Source organism: Carcharodon carcharias, chromosome 1 (assembly GCF_017639515.1).
Source record: "Carcharodon carcharias isolate sCarCar2 chromosome 1, sCarCar2.pri, whole genome shotgun sequence".
Lineage (NCBI taxonomy): Eukaryota > Metazoa > Chordata > Chondrichthyes > Lamniformes > Lamnidae > Carcharodon > Carcharodon carcharias.
Genome location: NC_054467.1, coordinates 153,437,278 through 153,457,490, shown reverse-complemented (window position 1 = coordinate 153,457,490; position 20,213 = coordinate 153,437,278). Strand labels below are relative to the sequence as shown.

Below are 20,213 nucleotides of genomic sequence, written 5' to 3'. Positions count from 1 at the left end.
CTCTGCATTCGTTCTGGGTGGGGTGGACCCAGTTTGTAACACAGCCTGTGCCCTTGAAACGAAAATCAGAACTGCGGGTGGCCATTTTTAAAGGTCAGGTTCGCAGAGCCGGGAATTCTTTCATCTCTGCATACTTCACTAAATGTGGGACAGTTTTCCTTCAGCAGGCCACTTGCATGATTTTCCAGGCCCACCTGCCATCTTGCCCACCCCAGCGGGCTCCATTAAATTCCGCCGTAGGAATTCTAGAGTAACCCACCGCCTGAGTCCCGAAAGCCTGGCACAAGTCAGGAGTGTGATGGAATACTCTGCGCTTGCCGGGATGAGTGCAGCTCCAACAACGCTCAAGAAGTTTGACACCAATCAGCAAAAAGCAATCCATTTGATTGGCACCCCATCCACCACCTTAAACATTCATTCCTTTCATCACCAGTATACAGTGGTAGCAGTGTGCACCATCTACAAGATGCACTGTAGCAACTCACCAAGGCTCTTTTGACAGCACCTTTCAAACCCATGACCTCTACTACCTAGGAGAACAAGGGCAGGAGGCACATGAACACCACCACCTGAAGTTCCCCTCTAAGTCACACACCATCCTGACTTGGAACTGTATTGTCATTCCTTCACTATTGCTGGCTCAAAATCTAGAAATCCCTCCCTAACAACACTGCAATGGTTCAGGAAGGCAGCTCAGCACCACCTTCCTGAGGGCCATGAGGGACCGGTAATATATTTTGACCTTGCCAGGGATGCCCACATCCCATGAACAAATAAAATAAAAGCAAAGGTCCATAACCACCCATGGTATTCAAAGAGTAATTCTCCTACCTCACCTTCAGCAAGAGTTACTTGCAGGGAAATGGTGGTGTAGTGATGTTGTCACTGGACTCGTATTCCAGAGATCCAGGGTCCTCTGGGGACCAAATCCCACCATGGCAGATGGTGAAATTTGAATTCAATAAAAATCTGGATTAAAAGTATAATGATGACCATGAAATCATTGTTGTAAAATCCCATCTAGTTCACTAATGTCCTTTAGGGAAGGAAATCTGGCCTACATGTGACTCCAGACCCCTCAGCAATGTGATTGACTCTTAAATGCCCTTTGAACAAGGGCAATTAGGGATGGGTCATAAACACTGACCTAGCCAGTGACACCCACATTTCATGTAGAAATTTAAAAAATAGAAACAGATGTCAATAAAGACATCTTCACAGAAATCAATCACTTACTGCAGCCTCAGAGCAGAATGAGGACTGTATTACCTGCTGAGTTTTTCCAGGTATTTTTGTTTTTGTACTGTATTACCAGTGATTGACTGTGTCTGGCACCTTCCAGCCTGTAGCAGGTGGTATTTGTCATCAGCTGTTGCATAAGGGAAGTCACTGAAGCTCTCTACGTGAAGATGGTGGTGGATGGGTGCCAATCAAATGGGCTGCTTTGTCCTGCATACATTTCATTTTTTCTTGCTAGAGAGAAGCATATGGAGCCAGCATCAGCCTTCACCAGGATAGCCAGCTTCCCTATGATAAAAACAAAAACTGCGGATGCTGGAAATCCAAAACAAAAACAGAATTACCTGGAAAAAATCAGCAGGTCTGGCAGCATCAGCGGAGAAGAAAAGAGTTGACGTTTCGAGTCCTCATGACCCTTCCACAGAACTGAGTGAATATAAGGAGAGGGGTGAAATATAACCAGCTTATATTTCACCCCTCTCCTTATATTCGCTCAGTTCTGTGGAAGGGTCATGAGGACTCGAAACGTCAACTCTTTTCTTCTCCGCCGACGCTGCCAGACCTGCTGAGTTTTTCCGGCTTCCCTATGATGCAGGATGTCATTGGCTGCATGCATGTCATTATGTAAACACTGCATGTCAACTCAGAAATTTATCACAACTAGAAGGGATTTCACTCTCTTAAAATCCAGCTGGTGTGTGACATACACAGTGCATCATGCAGGTCAATGCCTGTTATCCTGGCAGCTGTAAAAATGCCTTCATTCTGCATAAGTTAGCTGCCCAACCTGCATTTAAACCACTATGACAATCCAGAGAGTGACCACTGTGCGAACTGTGAAATGTGGATGTGAGGCTTGTAGCAGTGCTAAGTGTGTGAGGGTGTAATGAACCAATGAATGTTCATTTCCTCATTGATGTTGGTAGGTGAGTTATGGGAGTGTGGTGAATTAAACAGTGTGCGGGGCTGATAGTGCAGTAGGCAGGAAGTGGTGTCTGCAGATATTTTCACTGATCATGACCACTTGCGTCAGGATATTGAATTTTTGCAGCATTGATTCCAGGTCTTTGGGCTAGACTATTGGCATTGATCATGTTCGCTCTATAGCCCCATTGCTTTCATAATGTCTATCTGGGGGACCTCCTGGCTCCCTGTGGATAGAGGACCTCTCCACCTCCTGCACCAAGGCCTGTGGTCAGACAGTCTTCCCTAGCCTCTTCCAGCACTTGGCTGGATGGTTTTAAGTAGTGCAGGCTTGCTTTAAGTGGTACTAACCTTGCACCAATGTGGGCTTTCTGCTGAGGCATGCAGCTACCTAACAGTGCATTTAGCCAGCAGCTCTTAAAGGGGTGGTGTATTCTGGCTAGAAAAAGAGCTGGAAGTGCTAAATAATTGTTTTTTTTATAGAGTCTTCTTCATGTGAACGCTCTTAGCAATATTAAATTTTGCCTTTGTGTTTTGTTATTCCTGAAGGATACTTTATCCATTAATTGCAATTATGTACCTAAATTCATTCCATGCAGTTCATACATGTTGCAGGAGTCTGATTTATTGATAAATAAATGATGCAGATATCAGCTCATTTGGGAATCGAAGACAACATTGGAATGTAGCTTATTCAACCCTTCATATCGGTTTGAATCAGAAAGCAGACAATAGCTGTTTCAGTATTTTAAATTCTGCACTTTTTTCTGCAAGCAATGTCTACAACAATCATGAAAATGTCTCTCCCTGAAATATTTAGGATGGAAAAGATTATATTCCGCTCAACATGTCACTGACTATAGAAGATGATTCCGGGCTCTCTCTGCCAACTTCACCTGCTTCCTGTACAGAGGAACAGGAAGGGTGTGATCCAAAATTCCACTACGACAACACAGCAGGAATACGGTAATTACCTGATGGACATCCTATCATTCCTGAAAGCAGCCTTTATGTGTCGGTGAACAGAAGGAAAATAAGCGGAAACAGTGTTGAGCCATTTCATTTGATTTGTAGGTCAGCTCAAAGGGTTAGGCTTAAAAGTGTATGATGTAACACCAAACAATGAATGGAAAATTTATGGAAACATTCCAACAATACCAACAATAGATAAAATCCAAAGTGTTAAAATAGTAGTGATAAAACAATGTATCAGTTGATGAGACCACTACTATAAATTACAATAGATAATAAAATAATTTGCTGATAGCTCATAGTGAGTAAGATGTATGCTTTCAGTATGACAAGATGGCTGTTAGCAATGATAATAGGCAATATTTGGTGCGGTTACCTTCAAATATCATTGGATGAAAATCCCTGGTCCTTCTTTGCTAGTGGAAGAGCAGCAGAGTGGGCACATGTTATTTCTGCTTCTGACTCCACGAGTGTCTGGGGTTAGAGTTGGGGTAATTTGGTTGAATGGCCTACTGCCACTCTTATTTCTTATGTTTTGAATACTGTTGGCAGGTTCCTACGGGACTATGAACTTTTCTTGAGATGAGCAGTAGCAGGAACTGGGTCCACTGATGGCTGCTTTGCGAGGGCAGCTGATATGCTCCCAGCCTAAGTGTTGGCACACAGGTGGATCAGACCCCTATAGAGGAGAAAGTTTCTGGGATTTTCATGCAGGCTGATCAACTGTGAGGAAATAAACTAAGGGACTCTTTGAAGTGGGGGTTGTGTGGGGTGGGGTGGTTGATGTGGAGACCAGAGACCGGGGTGGGAGAGGATGTGTGGTTCTGCTGGCAAGAACTGAGAGCTGGGGGGATGGGAGGAAAGTGCTGTTACAAATTTATTGGTCTGTGAATCCCACAGGATCATCGGGCGATTCTGTGATTCGGTACTCCCTTTGGGGACCAGTGCTCACAAGGAGTGAATATTGGGAAATTTTAGGCCTTTTAGTTCATAAATTGCGGGCACTATTCTGAGATGCACTCCTGTGAGTTCCGGCCTATGCTGGGAGTGCTGGATTGCAGAATTGCTCCTTACATATGTTTATTTATAGAATTGTACCTGCTATTTGATAACATTGCTACAATGGTGTCTATTGGAAAATAAATCCTTTCTAGCATTTTGGAACATGTGATTTTAGCACTGTATACCATGGACTATCTTGTTTCTTTTTCTAGATACCTGAATGGGAGTAAAAAGCGAAGCAGGCCTGAGAGCGTTAAAACATTTGATGAAGTACCAGTGGAACAAACAATTATCATTGTGCAAGAGGTACGTATAGGGCAGAATTTCACCCTTGTTGGGCGGGCTTGGCGGGGTGGGTGGGGGCGGTTGGGATACCGACTGCCACCTGCAAACGGGGCCGGAAGGCGACTTTGCGCTGGCGGGCCAGTGTGAAACACGAATGGCAGTGCTCAGCACTGCCTGTGCGGGTGGGGGGTGGAAGGCAAGTGGGGTGAGCGTGAATTTTACGCATGCGCGCGAGTGAGCACTTGAAAATCTCCTTGAGGCACAGAGCTGCCTCAGGGAGATGAAGAGTTTTTTAAAAAAACTTAAAGAAATTAAAAATGTTATAAAACATGTCCCCTCAAGTGACTCTGGTCTCCACATCAACCACCCCACCCCACACAACCCCCACTTCAAAGCGTCCCTTAGTTTATTTCCTCACAGTTGATCAGCCTGCATGAAAATCCTAGAAACTTTCTCCTCTATAGGGATCTGATCCACCTGTGTGCCAACACTTAGGCTGGGAGCATATCAGCTGCCCTCGCAAAGCAGCCATCAGTGGACCCAGTTTCTGCTACCCCTCATCTCAAGAAAAGTTCACAGTCCCGCAGGAACCTGCCAACAGTATTCAAAACATAAGAAATAGGAGCGGCAGTAGGCCATTCAACCAAATTACCCCAACAAGCAGGGACTTGTTATTAATTACGTTTTAAACTTTTTATTTTTACTTGTTTTAGGGAACCTCATCCTGTCCGTGGATGAGGTTTCCTAAAAAGTGCAAAGGCTGCTTGTCCTTTTCACCTGCCCCTCAACTGAGTGGGCAGTGAAAAATGTAAGTTAATTGATCCTTCAATGGCCTTAACAGGCCTTTTAATTGTCGACGGGCATGCTGCCGAGTGCAGCGCATGCCCACCGAACGGAACATCGTGTGACTGCATGTTGGCGTTGGGACGTACGCCTGACATCAACGCATGTCATTTTACACTTGAGGGGGTCGGGCACATGCCCGCCGAGCTAAAAGTTTTGCCCATAGATACACAAAACAAACTCTTAGGGCAGAATTTTGCCCTCGGATGGCGGGCGGGCCCCACCGGCTCGGTGACGGGCAGGCAGCCGAATCCTGCTGAAACGAGGCCCGCCGCCATTTCAAGCGGGTGGGCCAATTAAGACCCACCCAGTGGCCTGCCCGATAGGAAGCGCTATGGACTTCTTGTTCTGAGGGGGAAGGAAACCCCAACTGTCATAGTGCGCTCTTTCACACATGTGCGCAAAAGAGCGCATTGCTCCCTGAAGCAAAGCGCTGTCTCAGGGAGATTAGTCAAAGGTAAGTAAACTCTAAAAATAGAGAAATATTAAAATTATTAACATGTCCTCCTCATCTGACAATGTCACACAAGATGGGACATGTTAATAATAAACACATAAAATTTATTAAATTTTTTAAAAACATACATGAAACTTCATCCCGCCAGTCGATGAAATTTCATTAATAATCTACAGGCCGCTGGGGCTCCTGGCCTGCCCGCCAGCCTTAGGGTTGGCCGGGCAGGGTGTTTAATTATCTTAATGAGCCTGTCAATGGCTTTAATTGGCAGGTCGGTCGGCGGACAGCAAAATCCCGTCTTCCTTAAGATTTAAATGGCCCGGGATGACATCGGGGATTTCTCCCGACGTCATCCTGCGTCATTTTCCCCTCGGCGAGCGGGCCCTGCCCCCAAATTGCCGAGGAGGAAATCCTGGCCTTATTTTTCCGTGTAGAAATCACAGATTTGCCTTCTTATTTATTTCTTAATGATGTTAAGATAAATCGAGGCATACGTAACGCAGTTGTTTACAGGCAGTTTGAGTTAGAGCTACAAACACAAAAATGGAGGGAACAGGCTCAGAATAAACAAGCCTAATACCATTGTGGGAGCAGTGTTAGCACCAGCATGGCAGCAGTTCAAGGAGAGAACCCATCATCATCTTCTGAAGGTAACAAGGAATGGGCAAAAAATGAGGCTCTGCCACTGTTGTCCTCATCATGAGAACAAAAGAATAGTGAATCTAGAGGTTGGGAAAAATTCAGTGCACATGTGGGTATAGAAAAGATTGCTAGAGTTTGAATCAGTTCATTACTTACAAAAGCAGAGATATAAATATCTATCTCAAATAAGGTTTTCTGGCTGTAGAGACAATAATGTGTGCACTGATAAGATCAAATATTCAAGAGGATTTAATAGGTCTTGAGCTACGAAGGAAGGAATGGAGAGTGGCAGCTGGAGACATGGTTTATTTGTAGGATGACAGGTTGGGATTTGTTGTATGAATATTCTGTGGTTTTGCTCAGCTGCCTCTGGGAATCAGGGTGCATTTTTCAGAGAAAGTTTTCTCAGGGGATCAAATGAGTGAAGTAGAGCCCATGATAGGTTATGGCCTGTGGAAGGAGCAGACTTGGTGAGATGATTGCCCCTTTCTTATTCCATGCTGTTTTATGAAGAGTTTACTTGTCTTCACTGAGTGCTTTTTCCTTACTAGGATAACCAGACTGACAGTGGCATGATACTTTCATCAGAGGAACTTCAAACACTGGGAACAAGGCAGAGTCAGAGTTTGGCATTTAGGTAAGCTTTCATGACCCACAGTGGTTTATAGTAATTGCCTTCATAAGAACATATTTTATTTGGGGAGTGATAAGGTATTCAATAGAACTGAGAATCATTTTTGGCTAAGAGAATAATGTGAAACACCAGCTTGTTTGGCACCTTATCAGATTTTCTTTTCCAGAGCGGGTGTCTCTCTGCTAATATCACTGATGAGTGTCATAGGTTTCAGGGAAATATGAAAACATTTTGCAAGGTGCACCCCTCTCCCCAACATTGTGAACTTTCAGGGACACCTCCAGCCCTAACATGAAGCTCTTCCATGTTTTCATCCCCAGGGTGTCTTCAGTGGTTTACCTGATTTGTCCCTTCATAATTTTTCCCTGCAGGAGGATGGAATGCTCCAGCTATTACTAACAATGGAGTTTAGAATAATGGAGTAAAACAGAAAAATGTGATTTATTTTGGCAGCTTAGTTTTGTGTTAAGGAAGTTGTTTCCTGATGAGCCAAAAATCTCTAATATCAGATATGCTTCCCAATGGGATTAGAACATGTGTTTGGAGTCAATATCACCTTTAGTTGGTTAATATCAAATGGATTTTTAAATCCTAAAATATTAAAACAGTGCAATGTTATTCTGCTGTCTCTCAGAGGAACCATAAAGGTTTTATCACAAATTATTTGTTATCAAATGATGGAAAATTCCATTTAATTGCCAGGTCAAGGTTTCTCTCCAAGGGGCTGGAAGAAATTACTAGTTAAGAACAGGCAGGCTTTTGCTAAAGCTATTGGCCATACATATTGAAGATCTTAATGTTTGCCTTTAAGATCAATAGGAGTGAAATTGGTCTTGATGAATTGGTGACCCGTTTTTCATCAACTGGATTTCCATCTCCATGAGATGCAAAATGGGCTGTCAAGCGATTGTGCGATTGCCAAAGGACAGTTTCACTCCCTGTATTCCAGTGGCTTACTAAATGTATTGGGACCAGAAATTTTATAATATTAACATGTTGATGGTTACTGCCTTAACCTTATTCCTGATATTTTTTTCATTCATTCACGGGATGTGGGCTTCGCTGACTGGGCTAGCATTTATTGCCCACCCCTAGTTGCCCTTGAGTAGGTCTTCTTGAGCTACATTCTTGAACTGCTGCAGTCCATATGGTGTGGGTACACCCACAGTACTGTTAGGGAGGGACTTCCAGGATTTTGACCCAGCAACAGTGAAGGAATAGTGATATATTTCCAAGTCATGATGGTGAGTGATTTGGAGGGGAACTTCCAGGTGGTGGTGTTCCCATCGATCTGCTGCACTTGTCCATCTAGATGTTAGTAGTCATGGGTTTGGAAGGTGCTGCTGAAGAAGCTTTGGTGCATTCCTGCTGTGCATCTTGTAGATGATGCACACTGCTGCACTGTGCGTCGGTGGTGGAGGGAGTGAATGTTTGTGGATGCCAATCAAATGGACTGCTTTGTCCTGGATGATGTCAAGCTTCTTCAGTGTTGTTGGAGCTGCACTCATCCAGGCAAGTGGGGAGTATTCCGTCACATTCCTGATTTGTCCCTTGTACATGGTATGCAGGCTTTGGGGAGTCAGGAGGCGGGTTACCCATCGCACTGTTCCTAGCCTCTGATCTGCTCTTGTAGCCACAGTATTTAGATGGCTAATCCAGTTCAGTTTCTGGTCAATGGTAACCCCCCAGGGTGTTGATAGTGGAGGATTCAGTGATGGTAATGCCATTGAACATCAAAGGGTGATGGTTGGACACTCTCTTGTTAGAGATGGTCATTGCCTGACATTTGTGTGGTGCGAATGTTACTTGCCACTTGTCAGCCCAAGCCTGGATATTGTCCAGTCTTGCTGCATTTGGACATGGACTGCTGCAGTGTCTGAGGAGTTGTGAATGGTGCTGAACATTATGCAATCATCAGCGAACATCCCCTTATGACTTTATGATGGAAGGAAGGCCATTGATGAAGCAGCTGTAGATGGTTGGGCCGAGGACACAACCCTGAGGAACTCCTGCAGTGATGTCCTGGTGCTGAGATAACTGACTTCCAACAACCACAGCCATCTTCAGAGTTTTTCCCCTGATTCCCATTGACTCCACTTTTGCTAGGGCTCCTTCATGTCATACTCAGTCAAATGCAGCCTTGATGTCAAGGGCAATCACTCTCACCTCACCTCGGGAGTTCAACTCTTTTGTCCATGTTTGAATCAAGGCTGTAATGAGGTCAGGAGCTGAGTGGCCCTGGCAGAACCCAAACTGGGAGTCAGTGAGCAGGTTATTGCTAAGCAAGTGCCACTTGATAGCAATGTTGATGACCCTTTCCATTACTTTACTGCTGTTTGAGAGTAGACTGATGGGGCAGTAATTGGCTGGATCGGATTTGTCCTGCTTTTTGTGTACAGGACATATCTGGGCAATTTTCCACATAGCTGGGTAAATGCCAGTGTTGTAGCTGTACTGGATTAGCTTGGCTAGGAGCATGGCAAGTTCTGGAGCACAAGTCTTTACTACTATTGCCAGAATATTGTCAGGGCCCATAGCCTTTGCACTATCCAGTGCCTTCAACCGTTTCTTGATATTATGTGGAGTGAATCGAATTGGCTGAAGACTGGCATCTATGATGCTGGGGTCCTCCAGAGGAGGTCGAGATGGATCATCCACTTGGCACTTCTGGCTGAAGATCTTAGCAAATGCTTCAGCCTTATCTTTTGCACTGTTGTGCAGGGCTCCTCCGTCATTGAGGATAAGGATATTTGTGGAGTCTCCTCCTCCAGTGAGTTTTTTAATTGTCCACCACCACTCACGATGGATGTGGCAGGACTGCTGAGCTTAGATTTGATCGGTTGATTGTGGGATCGCTTAGCTCTGTTTTTCACTTGCTGCTTATGCTATTTGTCACACAAGTAGTACTGTGTTATAGCTTCACCAAGCTGCCACCTCATTTTTAGGTACGCCTATTGTATCATATATAGTTGTAGAAAGTGTTGGAAAATAATTTTCTTCTCTGTCTGTTCTGACATACTGCTTGCATAACAATTAGGAATATGCTGGACAAGCTGGAAACTAATCTGGGGTAGGGGTTCCATTCTCATGCCATAGTTTCCCTAGTGGTTTCTTGGGGTTGTAAACTCTGTCGTTCTCAAATATATCCATCAATTTATGAAGTGGCAGAATTTGGCATGGGTGAGGACTCTGAATGTCAACGTTCCAGCTGTCTGGCCTTCACTGGGTGTGCAGTTGGCAGGGATATATCTGGTAACACCAGACAGGGGTAGAAATGAGGCTCACCTGTGGGTTCAGGCTGGGATCAAGGCTTGAAACCATGAAGAAAGAAGACACTTCTAAACATGACAAATTTTAAAGCTGTGTTGGATTTGGAGACACCTACATTAGATTCTCTAGTTTCTTTTATATAATGGGTGCCCTAGATTCTTAGTAGGATAAGCACTGACAATTTGCATGTTAATTAAAGTCCTCTTACTGGCACTGGAATATTATTTGGGAATAATATCAGAGGTTCCTGGCAAGCACAATCCTAGCATAAGTGCTAGGATCACTGGCCGACTGATTTTCAAAGCCTCAATCCTTTGAGATTGATTTATATCTTAAGGAGGTTTCATTAAGAGTTTACTATTCATTCATACTGACTCTAATATAATTAGGGGAGGCAGTGGCGTATTGGTATTGTTGTTGGACTAGTAATCCAAAGACCCAAATAATGTTCTGGGGACCTGGGTTTGAATCCCACCATGATGATGAAATTTGAGTTAAAAAAAATCTGCAATTAAAATTCTATTGTTGACCATTGTAAAAACCCACCTAATTCACTAATTCCCCTTTTGGGAAGGAAATCTGCCATCTTTACCTGGTCTGGCCTACATGTGTCTCCAGGCCCACACCAATGTATAAAAATGCCCTCTGATACACTCAGCTGTATCAAACCACTAAAAGGTCTCAAAGGAATGAAACTGGTTGGACCACCTGGCATCGACCTAGGCACCGGAAATGACAAAGGCAAACTCAGCCCTGATGACCCTGCAAAGTCCTCCTTACTAACAGTTGGGGGCTTGTGCCAAAATTGGGAGAACTGTCTCACAGACTAGTCAAGCAAAAGCCTGACATAGTAATCCTCACGGAATCATACCTTACAATATCCCAGACACCATGGTAACCATCTCTGGGTATGTCCTGTCCCACTGGCAGGGCAGATCCAGCAGAGGTGGAGGTACAGTGGCATAGAGTCGGGACAGAGTTGCCCTGGGGGTCCTCAACATTGACTCCAGACCCCATAGAGTCTCATGGCACCAGGTCAAACATGGGCAAAGAAACCTCCTGCTGATTACCACATACCCCCACCCACTCAGCTGATGAAATAGTACTGACCACTGAGGTTTTCAAGGGCGCAAAATGTACTCTGGGTGGGGGACCTCAATGCCCATCACCAAGATTGGCTCAGTAGCACTACTGACCGAGTTGACCGAGTCCTAAATTAGCTGCTAGACTGGGTCTGCGGCAGGTGGTGAGGGAACCAACAAAAGGGAAAAACACACTTGGCCTCATCCTCAAAAACTTGCCTGTCACAGATGCACCTGTCCATGACAGTACCGGTAGGAGTGACCATCTCACAGTCCTTATGGAGACAAAGTCCCATAATCACATTGAGGATACCCTCCATCATGTTCTGTAGCACTACCACCGTGCTAAATGGGATAGATTTCGAACAGATCTAGCAACTCAAGACTGGGCAACCATAAGGCGCTGTGGGCCATCAGCAGCAGCAGAATGTATTCAACTATAATCTGTAACCTCATGGCCTGGCATACCCCCACTCTACCATTGTCACCAAGCCAGGGGATCAACCCTGGTTCAATGAAGAGTGCAGGAGGGCATGCCAGGAGCAGCACCAGGCATACTGAAAATGAGATGTCAGCCTGGTGAAGCTACAACACAGGATTACTTGTATGCCAAACAGCATAAGCAGCAAGTGATAGGCGGAACTAAGTGATTCCACAATCAACGGATCAGATCTAATCTCAGCAGTCCTGCCATATCCAGTTGTGAATGGTGGTGGACAATTAAACAACTCACTGGAGGATGGGGCTCCACAAATATCCCCATCTTCAATGATGGAGGAGCCCAGCACATCAGTGCAGAAAATAAAGCTGAAGCATTTGCTACAATCTTCAGCCATAAACGTTGAGTGGATAATCCATCTCGGCCTCCTCTGAAGGTCCCCAGCATCACAGATATCAGCCTTCAACCAATTAGATTCACTCCACGTGATATAAGAGACCGACTGAAGGCACTGGATACTGCAAAGGCTATGGGCCCTGACAATATTCCGGCAATAGTACTGAAGACTTGTGCCCCAGAACTTGCCGCACTCCTGGCCAAGCTGTTCCAGTACAGCTACAACACTGGCATCTACCCGGCTATGTGGAAAATTGCCCAGGCATGTCCTGTACACAAAAAGCAGGACAAATCCAATTTGGCCGATTACCGCCCCATCAGTCTACTCTCGATCATCAGTAAAGTGATGGAAGTGTCATCAACCGTGTTATCAAGTGGTACTTGCTTAGCAATAATCTGATGCTCAGTTTGTGTTCCACCAGAGCCACTCAGCTCCTGACCTCATTAAAGCCTTGGTTCAAATATGGACAAAAGAGCTGAACTCCCAAGGTGAGGTCAGAGTGGCTGCCCTTGACATCAAGGATGCATTTGACCAAGTGTGGCATCAAGGAGCCCTAGCAAAATTGAAGTCAATGGGAATCAGGGAAAAAAACTCTCCGCTGGTTGGAATCATACCTCGCAGAAAGGAAGATGGTTGTGGTTGTTGGAGGTCAGTCATCTCAGCTCCAGGACATCACTGCAGGAGTTCCACAGGATAGTGTCCTTGGCCTAACCATGTTCAGTTGCCTTATCAATGACCTTCCCTCCATCATAAGGTCAGAAGTGGGGATGATGCTCATGATTGCACAATGTTCAGCACCATTCATGACTCCTCAGATACTGAAGCAGTCATTGTCCAAATGCAGCAAGACCTGGACAACATCCAGGCTTAGGCTGACAAGTGGCAAGTAACATTCACACTACACAAGTGTCAGGCAATGACCATCTCCAACAAGAGAGAATCTAACCGTTGCCCCTTGACATTAAATGCCATTACCATTGCTGAATCCCCCCCCCCCCACTATCAACATCCTAGGGGTTACCATTGACCAGAAACTGAACTGGACTAGCCATCTAAGTACTGTGGATCCAGGAGCAAGCCAGAGGCTAGGAATCCTGCAGTGAATAACTCACCTCCTGACTCCCCACAGCTTGTCCACCATCTACAAGACACAAGTCAGGTGTGTGATGGAATACTCCCCTCTTGCCTGTATGAGTGCAGCTCCACCAAGACTGAAGAAGCTTGACACCATCTAGGACAAAGCATTCCGCTTGATTGGCACCACATCCACAAACATTCATTCCCTCCACCACTGATGCACAATAGCAGCAGTGTGTATCATCTACATAAACTCACCAAGACCCCTTTGACAGCATTTTCCAAACCCATGACCACTACCATCTAAAGGACAAGGGTAGCATATACATGGGAATACCACCACCCGGAAGTTCCCCTCCAGGCCATTACCATCCTGATTTGGAAATATATCGCCGTTCCTTCACTGTCACTTGACCAAAATCCTGGAACTCCCTCCCTAACAGCACTGTGGGGATACCTACATCACATGAATGGCAGCAGTTCATGAAGGCTGATTACCATCACCATCTCAAGGGTAATTAGGGATGGGCAATATATGTTGGCCGAGCCAGCGAAGCCCACATCCCGTGAATAGATTTAATAAATTAAATCTTGTTTTTGGGAATGATGACATTTGTGCTCACAGAGATGCAAGATATAATTTCTGAGAACCTGAACACTTTCACAGTTCAGGAACAGTATGAAGCACTACCTTGTTAGGTGCAGTGCAGCCAGGCCTAAAAAAATGCTTCCCTCTTGCTTAGAGCAGTAATCCTCTTACAACAATCAGCAAAGTGATGGGAGGGGTCGTCGACAATGCTATCAAGCTGAACTTACTCAGCAATTTCTTGCTCACTGATGCTCAGTTTGGGTTCTGCAAGGGCCACTCAGCTCCTGACCTCTTTACAGCCTTAATTCAAACATGGACAAATGAGCTGAACTCCGAGGTGAGGTGAGAGTGACAGCCCTTCACATCAAGGCAGCATTTGGCCGAGTGTGGCGTCAAGGAGCCCTAGCAAAATTGGAGTCAATGGGAATCAGGGGAAAACTCTCCATTGGTTGGAGTCATACCTAGCACAATGGAAGATGGTTGTGGTTGTTGGAAATCAGTTAACTTAGTCCGAGGGCATCACTACAGGAGTTCCTCAGAGTAGTGCCCTCAGTCCAACCATCTTCAGCTGCTTCATCAATGACCTTCCTTACATCATAAGGTCAGAAGTGGGGATGTTCACTGATGATCGCACGACATTCAGCACCATTCGCGACTCCTCAGATACTGAAGCAGTCTGTGCCCATATGCAGCAAGACCTGGACAACATTCAGGCTTGGGCTTAGAGGTGGCAAGTATCGCACCATACAAGTGCCAGGCAATGAGCATCTCCAACAAGAGGAAATCTAACCATCACCCCTTGACATTCAATGGCATTACCATCGCTGAACCCCACCCACTGCCCCCCTCACCAGCCTATAAACATCCTGGGGTTACCATTGACTAGAAACTGAACTGGACTAATCATATAAGTGCTGTGGCTACAAGAGCAGATCAGAGGCTAGGAATAGTGTGATGGGTAACCCACCTCCTGACTCCCCAAAGCCTGTTCACCATCTACAAGGCACAAGTCAGGAGTGTGGAATACCCTGCACTTGCCTGAATGAGTGCAGCTCCAACAACACTCAAGAAACTCAGCACCATCCAGGAAAAAGCAGCCTGGTTGATTGGCATCCCATCCAGCACTTTCAACGTTCACTCCCTCCACTACTGATGTACAGTGACAGCAGTGCATATCATATATAAGATGCAATGGAGCAACTCACCAAAGCTCCTTAGACAGCACCTTCCAAACTTGTGACCACTACCACTTAGAAGTGCAAAGGTAGCAGGTAGCCACCACCTGCAATTTTCCCTCCAAACCACTCACCATCCTGACTTGGAAATGTATCACCATTCCTTCACTGTTGCTGGGTCAAAATCCGGAACTCACTCCCTAACAGCCCTGTAGGTGTATCTATATCACAAGGACTGCAGTGGTTCAAGAAGGCAGCTCACCACCACCTTCTCAAGGGCATTTAGGGATGGGCAATAAATGCTGACCTAGCCAGTGAACCCCACATCCCATGAATTAATTAAAGAAAAACAATCCTTGTAAGAAAGAATGATAATTTAGGAACTGCAGTTCTGGTTTTATACACCACGAGATGCACAGGGGGAAATAATCAGGGCACAGGCCTTGTGTCCAGTTGGCACTTGGTTTTTTCCACTGGCCCTATGCTAGGAGTGCAGGAGGCCTGCGAACCTTATTGGGCGTTAATTTTCTTTAATTCATGGATGCATTCCTGCCACAAAATTCCTGATGTGTCATGCCATTGGTACACTGTCAAACTGCACCTTTGAGTTCTGCATATTGCTACCAGTACATAGCTACCAGAAATACTTTTAAAACTAGTGTGTCTGATATTTTGAAGTTATTCGGCAGTCGTGCTTTTGGGACTTTTTTTTGCTTACACGTTTAGATGCTCGTTCTGTTGTTTTTTTGGCTTGTACCTTTAACTTGTTGCCCTTTTATTGGTTTGGATTTTCATGTCACTCCATTCACCATTAAGACAGTTTGCCTGAGATAGACACCAGTGCTCTGTGGACATCATTTTCATCCAACCAGTTTGGTCTGAGTTCAAAACCAACTCAGAAATGAAAGGAGACTTCCTCAATTGTATTTTTGTGTCCACACTATTTCTAAATTATGTACATAAATGGTAACATTCATTTTCTTTTATCTACAGTGCTTTAACTCCAAGCAAAAGTAAAGAATCTGTGACATCTGATGCCTCCAATCAGACGAGTGGCTACCAGTCAGGATACCATTCCGACGACACTGACACAGCTCCTTACGCCAATGAAGAAGCAAAAACAAAGGAGAATTACTGCACCTTACCAGCTGATTACAACCTTGTGATTCGATACAGTGCGCCACCTGTTTAAGAATTCACTGAAAACTCAGAGGATGCCATCTTGTCGCAAATTCACCTAAGCCTTAAATGAATAAAGTTACCGCATATGTTATCTAGAATATTGTCAAAATATGGACTTTGTTCTAAACAATAGAACTATTATTAATATTGACACTAGATATCTTTATATAGCAGATAATGGCAGTGGAGTAACTTGCAGTCAATGATATATCCACTGTTTAGCTGAGCAATTCATCAGGCCAAGCTAAGTCCAGTCTGTTCAGCTCTTGGTTGTCCAATACATAAACTCCATCACACAAAATACAAGAAGTAAACAAGGCTGTCAGAATTGCTTTCTGGAAAATGTGGTAAACATTGACTATTATGTTGGTGCCCAACATCACTTCACAATAAGGCACTGCATCAAGTTGACTATTAAAACTTCAAGCGATTCTAGGCTGAGGAGATGCAACTATTGAATGAAACACTGCACAATTGAAAGTTACCTGGTAACTAAGGCTGGGTTCCTAATAGACATTGAAACTGTCTGAATGTATAAGTCCGATATTGCCATATTTCATCCCTGTTTGATGGATAGCTCTCCAGATAGACATTTGAGTGTGTGCGGAGAGAGTGTGAGAGAGGAAGTATAGATAGGCACCTATTTATAGCAGCTGAGTGTTGAATGTCTGCATATTCACGAATAAATGTAATATATTGAACAAAGATAATAAGATTTTCATTGAATGAGCATTTTGTATACAGGACACATTCTTACTGCTATGTTTCAAGGAATGTTGGATTGATAAGGGCAAATAGTCAAACCAGGAAAGGTTTATCTGGTGGTACATACATTCTTTTCATTGAGTGGTAATCAAAATAAAATGCTTCCAAGTAAACATATATAAGCATCGGACTGGAAGTGAGAAACGATTGTGCTGTGTATAATATATATTGATCAAAATACAGCTCTTTTACTACTTTTGAATGTGAATATTTGGAGCCTTCATTATGGTTTGCACAATCACCATAGAAAAGGTCCAATGTATTAATGATCAATGCATTGTTTCATAAATGAAAGATTCTTTATTACAAAATTACTTTATATAAAGAGAATATTTGAGCAGCTACTCATTTTACTTTTCTAGTTCTCTGTCTTTTGTCTTCCAAAGTGAAATATTTCAAAAGACAATGCAGTGTTACAGATGAATAAACATCTGCTCAAGGCAATTCATGCTATTGTAAAATACATGTATTATGTTTTTGCAATTTCTTAGATTTGACTTCAGTTTGTCAACAATAATGTTATAGAAAATCAGTGTTTTATAGTAGAAGCATTTGGTAACGTTAAAGGAAATTAATTGTTATGTTAATCTAAATTTGCTTGCTGGGCAGACATTTAAATTCAGAGAGGACCAAACAATTAATTCTAGCGTTTTGTCTACCCCTCTCCCAGATAGCTTGTTCTGATTTTGGACAATGCACTTGGAGCATATAGGCGATGGCAAGAACTTACTTCTAATGTTAATCTGTCAGTTATTGACCTGAATGCACTGAATTGCAACCAATTAATTTAGTACTTGTGATTCTCACACATCCTTATGGAAGTTTGCAGGACAAGCAGCTCTATTATCAAATAGGTGAGATAATAAAAGCCATGCGTCTTCTAAAAGTGCCAGTATAACCTAAGTCAATTAAAAGGAAAATGTTTTAACAAGAGAATTATGTCTAATCCAATTCATTTTTTAATGTAAAACAATTTGGTTTCCATATCAGTATCCCAATAAATTGGATTAAAACCAACCACATTCAAAGTAATCAACTCTTGCACAGAGACTTTGGATGATTTTGCTAGGCGACAAATATTTAAAGATTAAGCTCATTTCATGGGGAGCAAACCATGAATAAAGTTTTCCTTAAAAACATTGACATCAAATTAACTGATACATAATGATTTTTTAAAATTCCTTTTGTTGAATTAATGCAATCATATACAATCATAGGGTCTGTTATATGTCCCACAGTCAGGTGATGAAAATTGTGATCAAGGCAAATTGGGCCTCATGCATGATTAGAAGTTGGTCCACTATCAACAGTTTTCTGCATGACAATGAAAGTACCAATCTATTCCACAGGGTTTCATTGGCTCATTTATTACCAGCGCATCTCTGGTCCATGATAATTTGTTGAACTCAACCATGGTGAAAACTGGAAATTTAATGTTCACAAGGCTGTTTAAAGTTTTAAACTAAATACAACTCAAATCTCAAAAGTGAATGTGTGTTGAATGTAAAGAAACAATTTTGTCTATACATATTTTGTTTTAGAGTTCTTCGGAATTGAACAATGTGTAAAAGGTTCACTTCTGAAATTTTTTTAATAAACATTTTTCATATATTTGATACATTTTGTGGTTACGTTCTTCTCCATGCTTTTTAGATTTTGGATTTATGTTAAAGAAATTAACCTCATATACATTCTAAGTATTCTCACAGAGACATGATAACCGGACAGCCAAAGCTGCCAGATTAGAAATTGTATGTGTCTTTTTCCCTGCCTTGGGGAAGTTATGAAGTTTCACAGGAGCTTCAAATGTTTCACTCAAATGTCCAACTTTTTATCTTGCACAGCTGTTTGCATATTTGGAATGAGTTTCAGAAATACTCTACATTATTATAATGCAGACTCCCCCAGTTTTACAGTAACCTTCAGACTACAAAAACCTGATATCAAAGCGGTGATGCCAATCATCAAAACTACCCCCATTCATCATTAAGCTAACACAATTCAATGGATAAAATATGAAATACATGAAAGCCTTAAAAAGATAAAAACGGGATGGGAGGCATTTTGGTTCATCGTACTTATTTTTCTTTAAAAATCTATGATACTTGGTTCACAGCGTCAGACATCTCCTTGAATGATTCCAGAGTTATTTCCATTATCCTACTCTACCTATAAGATCACTTTATGAATTATTCCACATGAAAGGCTTACCATGCCTTCATCCAGTTTATGTCTCGGTCCCATTATCCTGCAGCTATGATTTGGAGAGTGCAAGAAGAGAACCCTGGGACAGGCAGTCAGCAGCACCTAGCACCAAGCATCACAGGAGAAACATAAGTTAATTGGTTGGTGAGAAACTGCTGTTAGGGAGTGTCATCGAGTAGATGAGATTAGAAAAGCACCTTTTTAAAATAAGGGGCTACTTATATTTAAGTAAGAAATACAAGCAAAAGGAAAATAAATTTAAGTTGTGCTCAGGTAAAATAAAGTTGCATAAGTAAACCAATATAAAATAAAGTTAATGCGAGGAAAGTAAATTGAAGCCATGGCAGGACAGTTCGGTCATGTGGAATGTCCTGTAATATGTGGGAAGTTGTGGACGCTACCAGTGTCCTAGCTGACCACGTGTGCAGGAAGTGTCATCAGCTGCAGGACCTTGAGCTCTGGGTTTTGGAGCTTGAGCAGCAGCTGGATTCATTGTGGTGCATCAGCAAAGCTGAGAGCTACGTGGATAGCATGTTCAGAGAGGGAGGTCAGCTTAGGAGCCTGGAGGCAGAGAGGGAATGGGAGACCACCAGACAGTCCAAGAAAATTAGACAAGTAATGCAGGAGTCCCCTGGGGTCCCATTCACCAATTGGTTTTCTGTTTTGGATACCAGTGAAGGCTTTGGTTTCTCAGAGGAGTGCAGTCAGAGCCAAGCTTGTGACATCATCGGCAGCTCTGCTGTACAGGAGGGGAGAAAGAAGAGGGGAAGAGCACAGTAGCAATACGGGATTTGATAGGGGAACAGACAGGCATTTCTGTGGCCGTAGACATGACTCCAGGATAGCATGTTGCCTCCCTGTTGCCAGGGTTAAGGATGTCATGGAGCGGCTGCAGGACATTCTTCTGGGGAAGGGTGACTAGCCAGAGATCATGATCCATGTTGGTACCAAACGCTTAGGTCGGAAAAGGGATGAGGTCCTGAAAGTAGACTTTAAGGTGCGAAGAAGATTGAAAAACAGGACCTCTAAAGCAG

At 43.5% G+C, this 20,213-nt stretch overlaps 1 protein-coding gene across 2 annotated transcripts in view; it reads left to right on the top strand.

Moving 5' to 3' along the window:
* kdr (kinase insert domain receptor (a type III receptor tyrosine kinase)) overlaps window positions 1-18,590 on the top strand; it is an 83,613-nt gene extending 65,023 nt beyond the window's left edge. For both annotated transcript variants that reach the window (XM_041197811.1, XM_041197801.1), the window contains 4 exons: window positions 2,984-3,129; window positions 4,350-4,443; window positions 6,916-7,001; window positions 16,021-18,590. In XM_041197811.1, coding sequence (XP_041053745.1) covers window positions 2,984-3,129; window positions 4,350-4,443; window positions 6,916-7,001; window positions 16,021-16,219 — 525 coding nt within the window. In that variant the 3' untranslated portion in view covers window positions 16,220-18,590. The remainder of the gene's footprint in view (window positions 1-2,983; window positions 3,130-4,349; window positions 4,444-6,915; window positions 7,002-16,020) is intronic.
* The last annotated feature ends 1,623 nt before the right edge of the window (window positions 18,591-20,213 follow it).